The sequence below is a fragment of the Thamnophis elegans genome, chromosome 4 (assembly GCF_009769535.1).
Source record: "Thamnophis elegans isolate rThaEle1 chromosome 4, rThaEle1.pri, whole genome shotgun sequence".
Classification (NCBI taxonomy): Eukaryota; Metazoa; Chordata; class Lepidosauria; order Squamata; family Colubridae; genus Thamnophis; species Thamnophis elegans.
In genome coordinates this window covers 63,585,988-63,605,226 of record NC_045544.1, presented here as the reverse complement: position 1 = coordinate 63,605,226, position 19,239 = coordinate 63,585,988, and the positions used below count along the sequence as shown (strand labels likewise).

General features: G+C 39.7%; 1 protein-coding gene across 2 annotated transcripts in view; it reads left to right on the top strand.

Annotated features, from left to right (window-relative positions):
• Window positions 1–19,239, top strand: part of FRMD1 (FERM domain containing 1) — a 52,821-nt gene that overhangs the window by 31,670 nt on the left and 1,912 nt on the right. For both annotated transcript variants that reach the window (XM_032215074.1, XM_032215075.1), the window contains 8 exons: window positions 1,809–1,995; window positions 6,283–6,438; window positions 8,746–8,811; window positions 10,915–10,983; window positions 14,705–14,879; window positions 16,105–16,440; window positions 16,574–16,690; window positions 17,753–17,832. In XM_032215074.1, the coding sequence (XP_032070965.1) occupies window positions 1,809–1,995; window positions 6,283–6,438; window positions 8,746–8,811; window positions 10,915–10,983; window positions 14,705–14,879; window positions 16,105–16,440; window positions 16,574–16,690; window positions 17,753–17,832 (1,186 nt within the window). The remainder of the gene's footprint in view (window positions 1–1,808; window positions 1,996–6,282; window positions 6,439–8,745; window positions 8,812–10,914; window positions 10,984–14,704; window positions 14,880–16,104; window positions 16,441–16,573; window positions 16,691–17,752; window positions 17,833–19,239) is intronic.

Genomic DNA, 19,239 nt, shown 5'->3' with positions numbered 1-19,239 from the left:
TGTCTTCTTTATGGCCCATTGTTATAATGTGGGGATGACACAGGTAAAATAACTTTCTTTATCATCTGTCTCAGTAACAAGGAAAGTTCAATTTAATTCAGTTCAATTCCCAAAGGCAAACTTTTTCGGCACCAAGTTCCCCAAATCAGAATGTGTGTGCATGTGTGTGTGCTGGTCTTTGGGTTTTGCACTGGCCAGCTGGTCTTCCTGTGCACCGGAGAGCTGGAAACCCGATAACCAGTTGGCCGGCGTATGCATGTGCACTGGCCAGTTGGTCTTTGGGTTTCCGGTACTCCTGCACGCGTGAAGACCAACTGGCTTCCAACACATCGGAAACCAGAGGAGCAGCTGGCAACGGCACGCATGCCCACAGAGAGGGCTCTGCATCCCACCTCTGGCACACACGCCATAGGTTTGCCATCATGGCCCTAGAGCAGTGTTTCTCAACCTTGGCAACTTGAAGATGTCTGGACTTCAACTCCCAGAATTCTCCAGCCAGCTGGGGAATTCTGGGAGTTGAAGTCCAGGCATCTTCAAGTTGCCAAGGTTGAGAAACACTGCCCTAGAGTCTTCTCTTTCTCTTTTTTTGGTTCCTTTGAGTCATTGATGACTCATGGCAAGTCCCTGGAGTTTTCTTGGCAACATTTTTGGAAGTAGTTTGCCATTGCCTTCTTCTTACAGCTGAAATTGACAAGGCCAAGGTCACTTAATTAGCACCATGCTAAAAATGGAACTAGAAGTCCTGTCCTAGTTTTTAGCCTGATTCTTTAACCACTAGAATCATTTGGTTGTGGTTATTTTGTGATGAATTAATTTGACTTCTGTTACCAGAAACCCAGCAGGGCTTCCCTTTTTTTAACAAAAGGATTGACTTCTGAATTTACATAGGCTGCTTCTGTTATCTCCATGTATGATCTGGACCTCCAATCACAAGAAGAAGGTTCATGGCCTCTGTAGACATGCCTCAGGGTGTTCTAAGCAGGTGCCATTTCTGTCTGTTTTAGGTGGGGAATGACTGAAGCAGACATAATTCTCTTCTGAAATCAGAAAAATACTTTGCTGTTCATTCCAGGAGAAACCAGATCCTCAGAATGGCATATGTTGTACAAAGCAAAAATCCCAAACATTTTCTAGACTGGAGTTTTCTCTGTTCATAGCATTCTTTTGTGTGTCAAGAAATAGGATTCAAGAACAAAACGGCACTCAGGTGCTTTATTGAGATTTGCTGAGTATTCCTAGCATGAACAATATATTAACTTTGCAGCACAGTTGCTCTATATGTGTTTTATGTCAAAATAACCTCAAAGTCTTCACTTAGAATCAGGGCAACAAAATATGGAATATATCCCTCTATAGGTTTCTTCTCTCTCAGAATAATCTCCCCTTGTGCCTAATTATTTAAAATTGTATAGGGTTTGTTCCTTAGCTAAACTTCTAAGTGGTCTGGCTTCACCGAATTCATAGTTAAAATTCCCTTCACTCATAGTTAGTATGGCCAGTGCTTCTATTGATTAAGTTGCTGAGAATAATAAAAACGGTATTCGGTATCTTAGGAGAAAATTGAGTAAAGAGGTTGCCTTAAATAATATCCAAGGAGTAATTTTCTGCCTCTCAGATGATTTTAGGAAGATTTTAGATTATTCCCTAAACAACATAACTAACAATAAATTGTTGGAATTGATTGTTCATCAGTATAAAAATCCTGTAATGATGGGAATTTGGTTACATATCCTCTTTTCCCTTCTACCGTTTTGCTTTTAACTAATGGTCTGTCCTCTTCTCCTACCTCATTCTTACCTTTCCTGTAGTGACAGGGTGGCCCGGCATTATTACTACTGCCATCTGAGGGAACAAGTGTTGAAGTCACGGTGCACCAACAAAGAAGAAATCTATTTCCTATTGGCTGCTTATGGTCTGCAGGTTGACCTTGGTGACTACAAGGATAACGTCCATGGAGAGAACTATTTTGAACCTCAGACATACTTCCCTCAATGGGTGAGTCTGGAAATGAAGCTAAACCACTAGGCTTTGAGGCATTGTGAGTTCAAAGAAGTTTAAGAATTTTTCTTCTTTTGCACTTTCTTTGCATTCCTGTTTCACCTTTGCCTGGACAGGATACAAGTAATCCAGTGGTGGGTTCCGGATCACGTTCCAACTAGTACAGTTGGAACGTGCCCGGCGTCACCCACATGGACGCGTGCAGTGCTCGCATGCGTTGAACCTGCCTGTGATGCCTCTGCAAGCCTCTGTGATGCTCCAGCTGCTTGTTGGAGCATTGCACAGGTGCCGTATGCGCCATGTGTGGAAGTGCCAGAGGCTTAAAGGACAGGTAAGGAATTCGGGCAAGTGGGTGGGCCCTCCGGGGCACCGTACCGGAATAGTACCCAGTGCTCCAGGCAGGCTCCGGGACACCCGTACCTGGACGTACCACCTGCAACCCACCACTGCAGTAATCTGAATTCAGTCTCCAATTCATGCTGGTCACATCCTTGTGGGATGAGCCACTCAAATGTTTTTTTTTTTCATGGCAGCTGTAGAGTTCTCCCAGAGTCTCTCTTCACAGATCTTCAGCAGATAGATAACTTTTATTGTCATATTTTTACTGTGGGAACACGGGCACACATTAAAAATGAAATTATTGCCTGTTCTCAAAAGTGTACAAATATATAGCATGAATGCACACATGCTATATACCCGTGATGGCAAATCTGTGGCACACGTGCCCAAAGTGGAACATGGAGCCATGTTGCCTAACATGTGAGGCATAGCCCATTCCTTTTCTGGGTTTTTGGCATGCATGCATGTGTGACGATCAGCTGGTCTTTGTGCGTGCAGCAGTGCCAGAAACTGGAAGAGCTGGTCTTCCATTTTCCAGTGTGAACATGCGTGCCGGCCAGCAGATCATCATGTGCACATGTGTGCCAGTAACCGGAAGACTAGCTGACTGGTGCGCATGTGCACACCAAAAACCAGAAGTTAATTTTCGGGGGTGTGCATGACCCCTGGGCAGTTCCTCTTCTGGGTATATGCACAGTGCAGCCATGAGCAAACCGGCAATAGTTATTGCCAGTTTGCTCATGGCTGCACTGCGCATTACGTGCGCATGCACACTACAATAAAAATTGTTCTGCGCATGCACAGAAACAAAAAACAAGATGGCAGTGCCTATTGCACCACCTGGAAAACCGGTTTGGGGGCATGGCAGGCCTGGGTTTGTTGCTGGTTCCAGCGACCCAGGCCGCCAAACTAATATCAGTTCGGCCAAACCGGGCCAAACCGGCAGGAGCCCACTACTGCTGTCCATCTTGAGTACATATCAGAAAGAGGGAGCTTGAGAGTTCACAAGGTTAATATTATATGGAACAAAACTGTGACTGGATCTGGACGTTCTGCTTCTGCTTTGGAATATGTTTGAAATGAAAAAAAGGGGGATGGCACTGAGAAAGAAGATTGTATAGAATCAAGTTTTTTCCTAACCAGCAACCTTCAATCTTCAGCCTTTCCTGAAAATTCCCCGTCCAATAAGGTCATTAAGAGTGCAGGGTGGAAAGGGGACACAGGGAATTCTCCTGAAGCAAACACTTCACTGGCCGCAGCCTGTTCTCCTGAAGACTGTGGAAACTAGGCTGAACCAGAAATACATTCCTGGGGGATCAGGAGGGAATTTTATATCGAGAAAGGATGGTTTTAATATTATGTATACACATATCTTCCTAAAACAGTATTTCAGTCTCAGCCAACCACGGTTTCCTCTCCTGTGGATATTCTCTATTGAGAATAAAATTAACCTAAGTGATGTGGGAAACGAATAGCATCGATCTGTCCTTAGAGCCAGTTTTGGTACTAGCAAGCACCTAGAGTCCAAACCTCATTGTTCTTATCTTATTATTTGCCTGCTATCAGACAGGTAGGTAATTTGCTACCAGAAAGGAGCCTGGCATCCAGTGGGACGTGTCTCTCCCAATTCCCCCAGGTATAGCAGTGAGATTATGCATATAATACTTCTCCGTTGATTCCGAGTTTCAGGATTGTTGCAGCATGCAGCAAAGAATTGTGATTTTGGTCGTAGCTGTTGGGGAAGAGGCCAAAAGCAGCAAGCAAACAAGCAATTTTGTTTGGAAATCTGGTTCCTAAACCCTTGGTGCTGAGCTGATGAGCTAAGAAAGATCAGGCCCCCAGGCAGCCAGATAATTAACACTGTGTGAAATTTGATGAGGCACACAAAGAACAGACATACCATAGCCGCCTAAGGGATCCTCCCTCTAATTAAGAGGATATTCAGGAGGAATTCTTGTCCAAGGTAGATCTTAAGGGCTTTTTAAAGGTCAGACGGTGATTAGGCAGAAGAATGCTAGCATAGTCGGTCTCAGTTGTAAAAGCCCCCTAAATCCATACTAGCTCCCTAACAAACATGATCATATGTAGGCCAGCTGCTAAGAATTGCATAGAGTCTGGGTGACCCACAGAGACACAACATTGGAGGAAATATCTCCAGTTGAAAGATAGGCACAGCCTCCATACATTGAGAAGTGTCCAGGTGACTTGTAAAACTGCCAGGTGAGGTCAATGAGCCTTGTACTCTCCTTATTGCCATCTATTGGTTTCAACCAGCTTTTTAATTTATGAGATTTCTGTCCCACCTTTACTCCAGGAGTTCAAGGAAGCATAGATAACATGAGCCGAGATGGTGCAGTGGTTAGGGTGCAGTACTGCAGGCCACTTCAGCTGACTGTTATCTGCAGTTCAGCGGTTCTAATCTCACCGGCTCAAGGTTGACTCAGCCTTCCATCCTTCCGAGGTGGGTGAAATGAGGACCTGGATTGTTGGGGGCGATATGCTGACTCTGTAAACCGCTTAGAGAGGGCTGAAAGCCCTATGAAGCGGTATATAAGTCTAACTGCTATTGCTATATTCTTCCTCTATTTAAGAATATCTCTGCATTTGGGTGCCCCTTTAATGGGGGGGGGGAGGGAATATGTGGAGATTACTTCCACTTTGATTGGTTGATCCACTTTTCTGCAAGCAAAATGACAAGGAGGCCCTGATCTGCCGATTAGGAGGAAGGCATTGCTTTGCTTCAATGAATTGCTTTGAAGGTGTGTTTGCTCAGACTTCTGATGAATTGAAGAACTCCTTTGAAGATCTGCAAAACCCTACTTCTTAAACCTTCTTAGATTACTCTCTTACAGAGTACTTAACTGTCATAGAGGCCAGCATGCAGGAGAAATTCTTCTGGGTTCACACACTTTGAAAAGCTAAGAAGCTGTTGATTCAAATCTAGGATGATAGTCCCACTATAATGCCTTAAGACACCTGGGGTATTCTGAGCTCTTTCTACACCCATGTTTGCTAACATTAGGTCAATTATCAGTTATAACCATTTTGATGAGATAGCAAAAACTTAAAAATAAACTAAGTTAGAGTTCCCCAACTCGGGCACCACCAAAATTCACTTAGTATGGCCATTTGTTAAGTATATACACATCTGGAAGGTTCCCATGTAGTGAAGTCTGAACATAATTGTCTATTAGCAAAAATGTGTTCTGAAGACAAGACTTTTTACCTATTCAATTATTATTGAGCTGCAATCACATAGAAAAACTAACATCTGCTGTACTTCTCTCCAGTCCAGATTAAAATTTACACTACTTAAATTTACATTATTTTGAAAATCACAAATATACCTACCATAAATGTTTTCATTATTATTTATTGAGCAGTTTTGCCATGTACTTAAAGAGAAACCAAGTTAGAAAGTTCATATTACAGATGGCAAGGGGCAAGTAATAATAGCTAACTCCTTTAGAGAAGAAAGATCCATGCATATTTGTATTTATTTTAACTTATTTTTTATACATTTGAATATGGCACTTCACCTTGTTTGGAGTTCAACATGCTGTATAGTTTAATTCTTTTTCACATTAAAAATAAGAAATTGGCTAAGTACACAATAAAAGCCTTAATGCTGCAAGAAAACTGTAGATTAACATATTTTGGGAAAGATATGTTTACAAAATTAAAGAGATTGTAATGAAGGCATTGGTCAGGCCTTCCATAGTCAGGAATAGCGCTGAAAAAGCTCTCTATTTGGCAAAGACGGGCAAATGTGAAAATGCATTCTCACAAACAGCTTGTACTAAATGCAGTTCAAAGTTTGGCCGTTAAGAACTTCTGAGACAATTTACTTTTAGCTTAATATCATTACGTGTTGAATTTTCGCTACCTTCTCCTGTCAATTTATTGAAGGGAAACTGATTATGGTTTTTCCCCCCTTTCGGATAGATAATTGCCAAACGGGGGAGTGATTACATCCTGAAGCATGCACCGGAGATGCACCGAGAACAGAAAGGTCTGTCAACCAGAGAAGCAATTCTGAAGTATGTCAAGGAGTCGTGTCTTCTGGAAGATGTCCCTGTCCATTTCTACAGATTGCATAAGGTGCAATAAGAGGCCTTTTTTCAAGCTTTAGAACAGGGGTGTCCAACTATGACAGCTTTAAGATTTATGGACTTCAACTTCCAGAATTCTCCAACCAGCTATGCTGTCTGAGGCATTCTGCGAGTTGAAGACTGCAAGTTTTAAAAGTTGGACACCCCTGCTTATAATATTCTGCCTGCCAGTAGATCTTTTTTGAGCTCCTATCCTAGATGTATTTTGAAAGAGCTGTAGCTATCACATTATATGATTCTATAGCAAGGCTTTGCACCTCACTAGAATAGTCAGTAAAAGAAATCTTGTTTTTTGTCAACGTTCTATCTTCCTCTATTGTCATATTTCCTTTTTCTTTTAAGATATTCATGGATTTTGCCTGACGTAAACTAAAAGTGTTAAAAACTGGCAAGATCTAACATGCCTCATGCCCAAGTATGCAACAAGTTGAAAATTGGTTGCTTTAATACTTGGATTCCTGCTTAACTTGAAATACTGGAGTTAGGGCGGGAGGGAGGGAGGGAGTGATTATGAGTGTGTATGTGCTCTTCCTCCCCATCTCCCATATGTTGATGGTTAGACAAACACTATTTATTTCTCTTTCACTATTGCTTTCTGTGATGGCGGTGTTGAAGAAGAAGAAGAAAAAGAAGAAAGATGGAAAATTGTTTATTAAGTAGGCATAGATTTCAACCAAAGTTTTCAAAACAACATTTGTTAAACTGCCCATACAAGAAGCTCTTTCATAATCAGCGTAATTGGATAAAAGAGAAATCTGGAATTACTACTCAGAGTTGCTCCAGCCAAAACCTAATCCTTAAACTGTTAATTCCCTAATTCATAGCTCCTGTTTATCATGGGTGGATGCTGCCTAGCAATGAAACCAAGGTGGAGAACAAAAGGCTTCCATGCATCCTGCTGAGGCTTTTCTCAGAGATCTTGTGATGGTCTTGGCTAATCCTTTGGAGCTTGACTTGTTAGCTTATTAGCTACAACCTGTGTTTGCTAAAAAAATAAAAAATAAATAAAGCTTTTCTCACTCCATCTTCCATTTCATCAGTCCTGAAATGACTGGAAAAGTTTGATACAAGTTACCCTTTGGACAGAAAAATAGTGATATGTGTGTGTGTGTTTTATGCTGTTTCCTTCTCAAACTGCTGAGTGCTAGAAAGAAGTATTTCGTAGGACATCTGAGAGAAAGGGTTTTTCTTGATAATTTGTTTTCCTTAACAGAGAAAGGACCCAGCATCCAGAACAGAATAAAGTGTTCAGCAACATTAGTATTGTTTTAACTAGTTGATTCCCTCCCCAAAAATCTTAAAAATCAATGAAATGTCCAGTTCCATTCTCAAATGCTATTGCAAAAAGTCTTGCTTATCTCCTTAAAGTGATCAAGTAAACCATTCTTTAGTTTAGACCCAACAACAGAAAATAACAGTGCTGGACTTAGCTTGCATTCACATAGGTTGCAATCACAGAATATATACCACAAGGTATTAAGTCACAAATTAACCTGTTTGCGTGAGAAGGCAAGCCATGAAACAGCTAATGTTAATTCCAGCTTAGCATTAGTATCAAGTGTGGAAAAGCAGCTGCTGGGTCTTTTCCTGATTTGGTTGAAAGTATCGTATGAACACAACCACAGGGTGTAACCTCTACAGCAGGGGTGCCAAACTCGCATTGTCACAGCGGTGTCATGTGACATATTGCAACTTTCCTCCCCCCCCCTTTGCTAAAGCGGGTGTCAGTGTGGCCAGTGCATGACGCATCTGGCCCGCGGGGTGTGAGTTTTATACCCCTGCTCTACAAGGCAGATTTCAACAGGAAACAGGATGAAGAGTGATAATGTAGAGACACATTGAGATAATTGTTGCCATAGGAATTTCAGCTTGGAAACAACTTTAAGAATTTAAAGCAGAAGCTTGAGCAGAACTTGTAGCCTCCCTCCAACAGATGCAGTCACTCCCAATTTAGTTCAACATGCTCCCACATGTCCACATCTTCTGGAGGAAAGCAGCTAAAGTCTCCTGACTCTTCAAGGTCAGCTCTTTACATAGAATATTTCAGTCATTCCTTCAAGAGGTTACTAAAGCATGGATGAATGTAACAAAATCTTATTTTCCAAAGGAGGGTATTGCTTACGGGAGAGAAATGTTGCTGATGGGAGATAACCTTGACCATAGTTCTAGCCTGCGTAGTGTAAGGTTGAGAATCACTATAGGCTGTGGCTGTCTTTTGGTGGGTAGTAGCATCTTCACTAATTCTCAGGGAAGTGAAGATGCAGAACTCCTTATCATGCTGAATCTCTCTTCTCAGGATAAGAAGGAGGATCGTCCCACAATCATCCTTGGTTTGACACTGAAAGGGATACACATCTATCAGGTAGGAACATCCATAGCATTGGAATGGAGATATCCCTTCAGGTATAGAAGGTCTCACTTTATTAAGCTTGACTTTAATGTTTCCATCGGTCACATGTTCAGTGTTCAAGGACATACAAATGAGTATTGTCCATGCAATGCAAAGTAGCCAGGCCAGAATTAGGAAGTCCATCCAATGCCTGTAGACACAAGTCTTTCCGTAATAGAAGAGTCATGTATGTTGGAGCAGGCTTATATTCAGAAACAAGTCACATTAATTTCAGTTCAGTTCTTGGACATGAGTTTCAGCCATAATATAGTATTATAACCAGAGCCAGTTTGGACCAGTGGTTAAGACAACAGGCTAGAAAGCAAGAGACTGTCAGTTCAAGTCCCGCCTTAGCCAGGAAAACCAGCTGGGTGACTTTGGGCGAGTCATTCTCTCTTAGCCCAACTCAACTCACAGGGTTTTTGTTGTGGGGAAAGTAGGAGGAGGAAGGTATGTTGGATATGTTCTCTGCCTTGAATAAAAATAATAAAGGTGGGATATAAATGAATAAAATTAGTGTTGATTCTTCAGTCTATTCACAAGTACTCGTGTTACTTTCTTTTTCATCAGTGGGATTGTAGGGGAAAATGATAGGTTTTAAAATTTTTGTTTTAAGATTTGGATATTAAAAATATTTGGGATTTCATCAATGTTTGATTAATGTTATTAATTATTATTAGCCAATAAAAGATAAGCCAGAAATTTTCTATAGATGCTTTGTTCATCTGTTTCACTAAAAAGTAGACTATATGACTGTGATGGTGAATCTATGGCATGTGTACAAAGCCTCTGGACCATGGACAGGGCAAAAAATTGAGCAACCGGGCCCACTGGAATTTGGAAAACAGGCTGTTTCCATGGGGGGGTTGGGGAGTTGGGGAGGCCATTTTTTTGCCCTCCCCAGGCTCCAAGAAAGCCATGTGCACATGCATGGGGCAGTGGGGGGGAATCACACATGCATGCACAGGGCGCATGGCACGGGGGGCTTAAATTATGCGGGTGGGCACGCTTTTGGCACGCAATGCAAAAAAAGTTCACCATTACTGCTATATGACATTAGCTGTGTATTTTAATTATATTTTTATTCTGACATTAGCTCACAGTATTATTCTAAATTATTTTGATTACATAGTTGAAGTGTATTTTCAAATTATATGTTTGAATTTAATTGTATAGTTATATGTAAACCTTAAATACACCAAAGTAAAAATAAGCTTTTTGTTTTAACCCCATATAAGATTTGTTATTGACTGGATTATTTTTTAATATCTTTATCCTTAGTAAACCACAGAAACAATTGCACAGTCTGTTACATCCAGCCACATTCTGCTAATATGACTTAAGGTTAAGAATACCCATTAATGTATCACCATTAAAAGATTTACATTTCCTTGATTAGTTCAAAAAGGAACGTGAGATGAGCTTTTCATATTAATAGACACTCTGCAAATGTGATAATTACTGTATGTTGAATACTTTCAAAACATATGTTAAACACTGAATTATTACATATGTATCTTGAAAGAAAAGGTCAAAGGAATTTCAAGATACTTTTCAAGTATCTTTGAAAAGAAAATTAAGGAGCTTTTGGATAGTTATAAATTAAATCCGTAAAAACAAGGAAAGTCCCTGGTCCAGATAGATTTTTAATAGACATTTTAATGGAAATTTTGGCTTCAGTATTGTTGATAGTATATAATGAAGTTAATGTCACCAGAATGTTTCTTTCTTCGTTTTACTGAGGCTTACATTCTGAATTTCATATTAAGATCAGGAAAAGAACTGATACTCAGTTTTAACTGTTCTTGTTAAAATGTTGACAATAACTTTAGCATGGAGATTTCAAAAATATAGTTCTTTCTGTAGTTCATACTGCATGATCCAGCTTTACAAAAGTAAAGCAAATCTACCATAATATTAAACTATTAATAGATGATTTTAGAAATTCAATGTAAACAATGTCATTGTGGCACTTTTTTTAGATGCAGAAAAAGCCTTTAATATTGCATGGATCAAATTTTAGAATCATGTTTTTTGGGGGGGAAATGGATTTTCATGCGTTTAATATTGTTACAGGAAATAAACCATGTTCGTCAACTACTTTATGATTTTCCCTGGTCACATATTGGAAAAGTTGCATTTTTGGTAAGTGTTAAATATGACTTCTTAAACCTACTTTTAGTTTAAATCATGTTATTTGTTAAAAGCTTGGATAAGAACATATACATATAAATCAAATACAAAATGTCCTTGTATGAACATACATGAATCTGTATGTGTGTGTATTCTAGAACAGAAATGGATAAAAGATAAAATCCTGTAGTCCTCTATTCGTGTGCCCAGGAATTAATCCAAGTGAATTAAGTGAGCTTCTATATAGAATTGCAATGATAATGTATTCAAATAAAATAAATTGCAGTAGCAATGCCAAAAGAGGGCAGTGAATACATAGGAGGAGAAAAGAAAACTGCACACCTATGTAAGTTGAAGTGAAAATGGTCCCAATTTTTGGTTAGCGCTAAAAGACTTTTTACATAACCTAGAGCATGAGTCCCCAACCTTTTGGACCTCAGGGACCACTAAATTCATAATTTTAAATCCCGTGGACCACTAATATGATCTTCCTAATGATTGGGTGGGCAGGCATGGCTAGGTGGTCATGTGACTGGGTGGGCGTGGCCACATCAAGGGGTGCCTTACTGGCTTTTACTCACCCCACCCCACCCCTCCCAGCCACTCCTCACCTGCTCACCTGGGCTCCTTAGGGCCACAAGAGGAAGCAGTTGTTGGAGCTAAGCAGCCATCATGAAAAAGAGTTGCCAAAACAGCTGGCTCAGTTCAAATTGGATATGACAGAGAAGGAGGCTCAGCAGAAGCACCTCACTGAGGACAACGAGCATAGGCTTTCCAAGCAGAAGGAAGACCTGTGGGAGTGCAGGGCCTGGAGGCTCAATGGGCTGAGATTGTCAGCCAGTTCCAGACCATGATGCAGTCCCACTGGAACAAGGAAGTTCCACCAGCGTCACTTCCCTCTGGCCTTTGCCCAAAGTCCTGCACCAGGAGGCCAAAGCAGACCCCAAGTCAGAATTTCTACCCCCTCCAACCTGTACAAAAAGACCCCGAAGGAGGACACTCTCTGCAGCAACACAAGCATTCATTGCACATATCCACTCCAGGGGCTGTAGTTTGAGGACCCCTGATTTAGTGCAATATAAAAAAATGCAAATAATTTTTCTGCGGCCCACCAAAATTTTCTTGTGGACCACCAGTTGGTGACCACTGACCTAGAGTACATATCCTTCACTGGTCAACCTGATGGCTAACTTATTACTTCTTTCATCTCATATATTAAATAACCTAGGAAATTAGTAGTGGTGGATCCATTGAGCCTTCCCTATTCTCCAAATGTGCTCGGAATGAACTTGCGGTTCCCTTATAGAGAGTTTCCAAGAAATGAATCTGTCCAGGCCTGAAGTGCTTTGGGAAAGAAGTAGTAACAAAATTGTGCTTCAAGTCCCCTGTACTATGTTTCTGTGAAGAGGATGAAAATTCTGAGTGCTAGAAATGTGATATGCCTGCTGCTCTGGCTCTGGCAAAAACTATGGTGGTCCATGTCCACAGCAAAGTCAAAAAGAATCAGTCATGATTTTCTTAGAATAGAATCTCCTTTAAGCTTATCACAAGAGGATGGTCACCTTCTGATTAGCCCTCTAGCTTCTCCATTGGCATATGAACCTGCCAGATTCTTCCAGGATCACTAGGTGCAAGAAACCCAATTGTCTGCCTCTGAACTGACAGGTAATTGCTTGTATGGAATCTCGGAGAGAAACTGTATAAAGCAGGGAATCAGCAACCTTAAACACTCAAAGAGCCATTTGGGCCCGTTTCCCACAGAAAAGAAAACATCGGGAGCTGCAAAACCCTTCCCGTGCCTGACTATTTCCTGAGCCGCCACAGAACTAGCATATGTAGTTGAATTAAACATTCTGTTTTCTTCTGAAACTTTTCTTTTCTTGGATTTATCCATGGTTGGCCTACCAGGGGTCAAAAAACTCAATAAATCACGTGCCGGCAGGTATCACACACTGGCTGTTGTGATGCATATTTTGAGCAATGGAGCTGCAGCAGAGAGATGAAAGAGCCACATGCGGCTCCAGAGCCATGCATTGCTTACCCCGGTATAAAGGAATCAATGCTTGTATGTAGTGGAGGTACATTCTTTACCCCAGAAAAGGCTTGAATTTAGCAAAAATAAAAAATAAAAATCCCAGACAATAGTGCAAAGATACAGCCTCAACCCATCAAAGTTTCTTTACCTGCTTGTGTGCCAATATGCTCCTTTTATAGTTGAGGGTAGTTTGGATCTTAAAAGATCTTGACATCTGAAGAAGCCAAGTTTTAAAGATGTTGGGACCAGGATGATAAGCTTACTGATAGGAAGCAGTCACAATTCAACAAGAAAAGTTGTACTTGAACATCCCTAGATAACTTTATTCAATACTAGAACCTCTTACAATAATACTGAATACCTCTTACAATATTAGACAACACAGTATCATCAGTAGAGACCTTCAAGTTTCTCGGTTCTATTATATCTCAAAACTTAAAATGGACTCCTAACATCAAAAATGTCATCAAAATAGCACATCAAAGAATGTTCTTTCTGCGCCAACTCAGGAAACTCAAACTGCTCAAAGAGCTGCTGATTCAGTTCTACAGAGGAATTATTGAGTCTATCATCTGCACCTCTATAACTGTCTGGTTTGGCTGTGCAAGCCAACAAGACAGATACAGACTTCAGAGGATAATTAGAAGTGCAGAAAAAACAATTGCTACCAACCTGCCTTCCGTTGAGGACCTGAATACTGCACGAGTCAAAAAGAGGGCTGTGAAAATATCTACAGACCCCTCACATCTTGGACATAAATTGTTTTAACTTCTACCCTCAAAATGACTGTCAGCGTTCCAAATATCATGCAGAATTAAATCAGAGTCCAAGGCAGAGCTATCCAATTTAATAAGACAGACATGTTGGCAACGACTGTGGAAAATCCCAAATCTGAAAACTTCCTGGGATTCCAGTTGAAAGTTCATGATCTTATCCCCACACCTATAAATCCATCACATGGTCCAATCTTCTTTGGCCATGCTGGCATCTCCACCCAGCTGGTTCCTCCAGGTGCAGAGGTGCGGACAGTGACAACAACACATTCCACAATTCTACTCCTTTCTATTCCCCCTCCCAATTATTACACGAATGAAACAGCATAGGAAAATAATAGAAAGTGTGGCAGGCCAAAAATCCTAAAAGGGATATAATTGCAGGCCTGACAATGACACTATAGGGCACTGCACACCAGAACAAGTAGACAAAAGGACAGTTTTTTCCCGACTGTCATCACTCTGCTATACAACTAATTCCCACAACACTGTCAAATGATCTACTAAGACTGTTTTACTGTTATTCTTCTCTTCCTTTCTAGTACCTATCTCTTCCCACTTATGACTATAACCATGTTGATTATATCTTTACAATTTATATTGTTTTGTTTGTTTCCTAGTATGATTTGATTGTGCATTAATAACCTATGACTATCACTAAATGTTGTATCTTACGATTCTTGGTGAATGTATTTTATATTTCTTTATGTGCACTGAGAGCATATGCACCAAAGACGAATTCCTTGTGTGTCAAATCACACTTGGCCAATAAAGAATTCTATTGTAGTCTAATTTTATTATTCATCATAGTAAAGGCCTTTTTTTAATGCACAGCTTCTATGACTCTTTGTAGTGTCCTTCAAAGTCTTACTTTTTTCCTTCCCTCTTCTCTCTTCTCTTTTTCTTTTTTTCTTCTTTAATTTAGGGGAAAAAATTTGTGATCCAGCCAGATGGCTTGCCTTCTGCCCGTAAGTTGGTTTACTACACAGGCTGCCCCTTCCGATCTCGGCATTTGCTACACCTGCTTAGCAACAGTCACCGGTTGTTTCTTAATATCCAGCCTATACTCAAGCAGATCCAGATAATGGAAGATGCAGAAGGTATGTGAAAATGATACTGCCAATAAAAATGTTTTAAAAAATGAAATTAAGTTGGTTAGTGGGTGGGTTGGTGGGGTGGGTTGAATATGTAAATATTTATTTGGTAAGCCAAATACACTATTTGATCCAGTTGAGTCAAGCAGGAGCAATATTGAATAATTTAATAATAACCTTTATTGTCATTGTACATATATACAATGAAATTGATTTAGCTTCTACTGATGTAATCCATAACAAAATACAAAACAACATGAATAATATAGAAAATGGTCCTTATAGAAGTAATTAGAAAGAAACCAGTCATATTTCCATGTATGCATGGAGTGATTGTAGTTGTATTTAGAAGTCTGACAGTCCATGGATAAAAGCTGTTTTTAAACGTGTTTGTCCAGCTGGCTATACTACTGTGTCTTCCGCCCAATGGTAAAAGTGAAAAAAGACACTGACCAGGATGTCAATCGTCCCTAAGTATCTTCCTTACTCTGCTGAAACAATGAGATTTGGCTATGTCATCAAGTGGTGTTAGGGGGCAACCAATGGTTTCTTGTGCCAAATTAATCACTGATTAATTGATTGATCACTGATTAATCACGGATTGATTCAGTGACAATCAGCTGCAAAACAAACATAAAATTCGCATCAAAAAAGATCACATCCTACATTCAGAATAAATATTGCATGTTGGTAGGGATGCATTCATACTGTTTCCAATTTATTTTTCCTCTATAAGAATATCCATTTGTATTAATTTCAATACATGGAATAATTCCTATGCAAAAGAAGTATAGTTGAATGAAGAGCAAGGAAAACTGCTATGTGGAACAATAGCAATAACACTTAGACTTAGATACTGCTTTACAGTGCTTTACATCCCTCTCCAAGAGGTTTACAGAGTCAGCATATTGCCCCCAATAAAGTGGTCCTCATTTTACCCACCTCGGAAGGATGGAAGGCTGAGTCAACCTTGAGCCTGGTGAGATTTGAACTGCCAAATCACAGGCAGCCAGCAGGCAGCAGAAGTAGCCTGCAGTACTGCATTCTAGCCACTGCAACAAATGCTATATATTATATGGGATATTGCCTTTTTAAAAATAACCTAGTTCTTGGTTGCTAGGTTTTATTTCTCCTTTTCCTATATCATTTTTGGTATTTTTGGTATTTATCTAACTCGTTACGTAAAATTTGGTTTATTTATTTCTTTTTCACACTTTTCTTTATCTCCCAGAGAAAAAGAGGTATCGAGAATCCTACATCAGTGATACTTTGGAGATAGATTTTGATCCATCAGATAAGCATTCGCATGACAGTGGGAGCAGCAGAGGAAGTGAGAGTAACAACCGCCTATCTCGACAGTCTACTGACAGCCATGGGAGTTCACACACCTCTGGCATTGAGGCTGACTCGAGACAACACATCTCCATGGAGATGTCTGTGGACGAACCCTTTGGGATGGATCCAATCCATCAGAAGGAGCAGTCCTGCAGTTCCAACATCAGTTATAGTAGCTCTGGAATTCATAGCAGCAGCAAAGAGAAAGCCGAAAATGATTTGCACGATGATGGTAAGTTGTGAAAGGACAGAATCACTAGTAGCCATTTTGTCTCCAAGACTAGATGGAAACAGCAGAAAAATGGTAGGCAGGTGGGTTTATAAAAAGGCAGCGTTCTTGCTAACTGTGCTTATATTGTGTCCAGAAGTGGAATTGGCTGTGGATGAGGCAGACACTTTACCTGCAGATGAATCTCATTTTGAAGAAATGATCCATGAGGAATCTATTGATTGTCAGGCAAAAGATGATATTTGGTGCCAAGGTAAGATGGCATTTGCATGATTCTTCTTCATGTGTCAGTGTTGTCTCCTGTTAGTAAAATGTTGATATTCTTTAATTCTAACTAAAACAAGCTGGATTACCTGTTATTCAGATGAGATCAATTTTATGTAAGACACTTCATTTCACTGAACTGGAAGAGTTTGTATGTAAAGGGAGAAGGAAGACATGTATGGGTAGATTTATTTGTACACAGTTGATTAAGAAAGCTGCAAGGCCAACATTTTGTGTGGTCTGGATTTCATAAGGAATAGTTGTAAATTCATCAGTTTCTCTAAACAGTGAGGTTCCTAAATTGCTAAATGAAGCATTCACACATTCAGCACTTTTTATGAATCTTAGAAACTTAAAGTCAATTTGAATATATAATATGTTTGCTTTCTCTATAACTTGCTTTACAAATTGTTGTTAAATACTTAGATGCATTTACCTGGGAGTATTAGTGTACCATAGTGTATTAGATAGCTATAAGACTGGATGTGTGAACTGTTGGGCAGCATACCATTATGACTGGCCAGTAGGTATAAATTATATTGGGAGGAAAATTGGTGAAAAATTGTTATTTTATCATCCCTTACCTTCAGGAAGTAATCTAAAACAAGGGGATTCATATTACTGGAAAGCTTGTCTTTTGGACTGAAGTTTTTTTTTAAATAAATACAAATTCTAATCTGTATGTAGGCATACCTATGAAATCAATGCATCCAGATCCAACTAAAACCAAGCACCGTTGGCCCATTTATACAGTAGACGTACTCAAGCTTTGAATTAGGTTTACACTTAATGGGACTACAATCTCTACTCCTATGGTGTTCCTCTGCAAGAAATAAGTCTTGCTATTCTGACTGACTGACTTGAACTATTTTAGGATCTCATTTTAGCAACCCAGAGTTTATCATACATTGAATTGAGTCTTTTCTTTTGATTACAATTGTATTGATTTGTATGTTGAGAGCTGGCTCCAACTCTGTCTCTGGAAGCTGCAGAACCTGTCTTCATTTTTGACTGTCACCGACTCTGCTGGTTTCTTCTCTGTCCCTCACAGATACTAATAAGAACCCTCTATCTGTGGTACATGTCACCGTAATAAAGGTCAAAGGCCAGAGTGCGGACTCACTTAATCAGGTAAGATCATGATCCATTAAAGAGTGAAATTAAATCCCATTTCATTTCTCTTCTGCTCTACCCTGGCACTTTAATTCCTCTGTGAGTCCACCAGAATGCCACCATCACAAAATTGTGCCACGATGGTTGATGGCAGAGTGCTGAGAAATGAAATCTTTTTTTACCTTTTTTTGTTTTTGTTTTTCAGTGCACATCTAAATGAAAACAGCATGTTTCACATCAACTACTTCGGGGGGAAATCTTACCTCCAATATTTTTGCCCAAATTCATACATTGCCCATTTTATGCATCATCATTTCATCCTGTTGTTCCTGGCTGGCCCCCAGAAATCATACTTTTAAAATTCCCTAGCTACAGAAGAGTTACTCATAAGATGTAGAAGTTTAAAATGCTACCATCTGACAAAAGAAATCCACTCGTTTTATTTGGGAGGAAATCTGGATTTGTGACACATCTATTTCTACACCTAAAAACCTAGTGTAACCTATTCTAGAAACTGGATACGATCCCAAACAAAGAATTCATAGAAAGTCTTAGTTTTTGGATTTAGTTTCCGAAGTAGAGTCCTGTGAAATGCTTAAGCAAGAATAACCTGGCCTAGAGATAGAAATATACTTATATTTTTTCACTTTAATGTTAATGTCGCTACTGTATGTTCCAAGTGTGGCTGAAAGAAACTGAACATATTTGTGGGATTTGCTATTTATTCTCAGTTTATTGGGGGAGCTCAAAGTGCTCAGTGAAGAATGTTTCCCAAGTTTCACTTCCTAACATACATGAGCAACAAAGATATGAAAGTGAAGTCAAGTTCATCTTAGCAAAGGCAAAAATGATTAATTTCCCTGGAATCAATAATCCTAGGTAGCTTAGTTCACTCTCTTTAAATTGTGAAATTCTTCAAACAGTTGATACATATCAAGTGCTGACGGTGTAACACTGAATTTGTTCAGCTGCATAGACACAGCCTAACCTGGGAAGATCTTATGTATCCCTTTTTACTATAGAATGAGAGCTAAACAAGGAGTTAAGATTGCGGTCTTGTAGCACATTTCTGTAAATATAATAAAACGTTGCATATCTCTTCTGTTGAATTATAACAGTGCTCAGATTTGGTGGCACATGTCCAGATATTTATAAAGTATAACTTAGTTACCATTAAGGGCTTGGAGTCCTTTTGATTGAAGGCTTCTCAGTATTAATATCTTCAGTCATTGCGTTGCAGGTATATGGGAAGGAAGGACACCCTATTTAGTCCTACAACAATTCAGTAAAGATAAGCTACACTGACAAAAAATAACATCCTATGAAGTTCATAGATTACAAAGGATTTGAACTGGGGTTTTCTCGGATATAGCTCATTGTTCAAGATATCTACTAACTTCATATGCTAGCTCTGGGTGGTCAGAA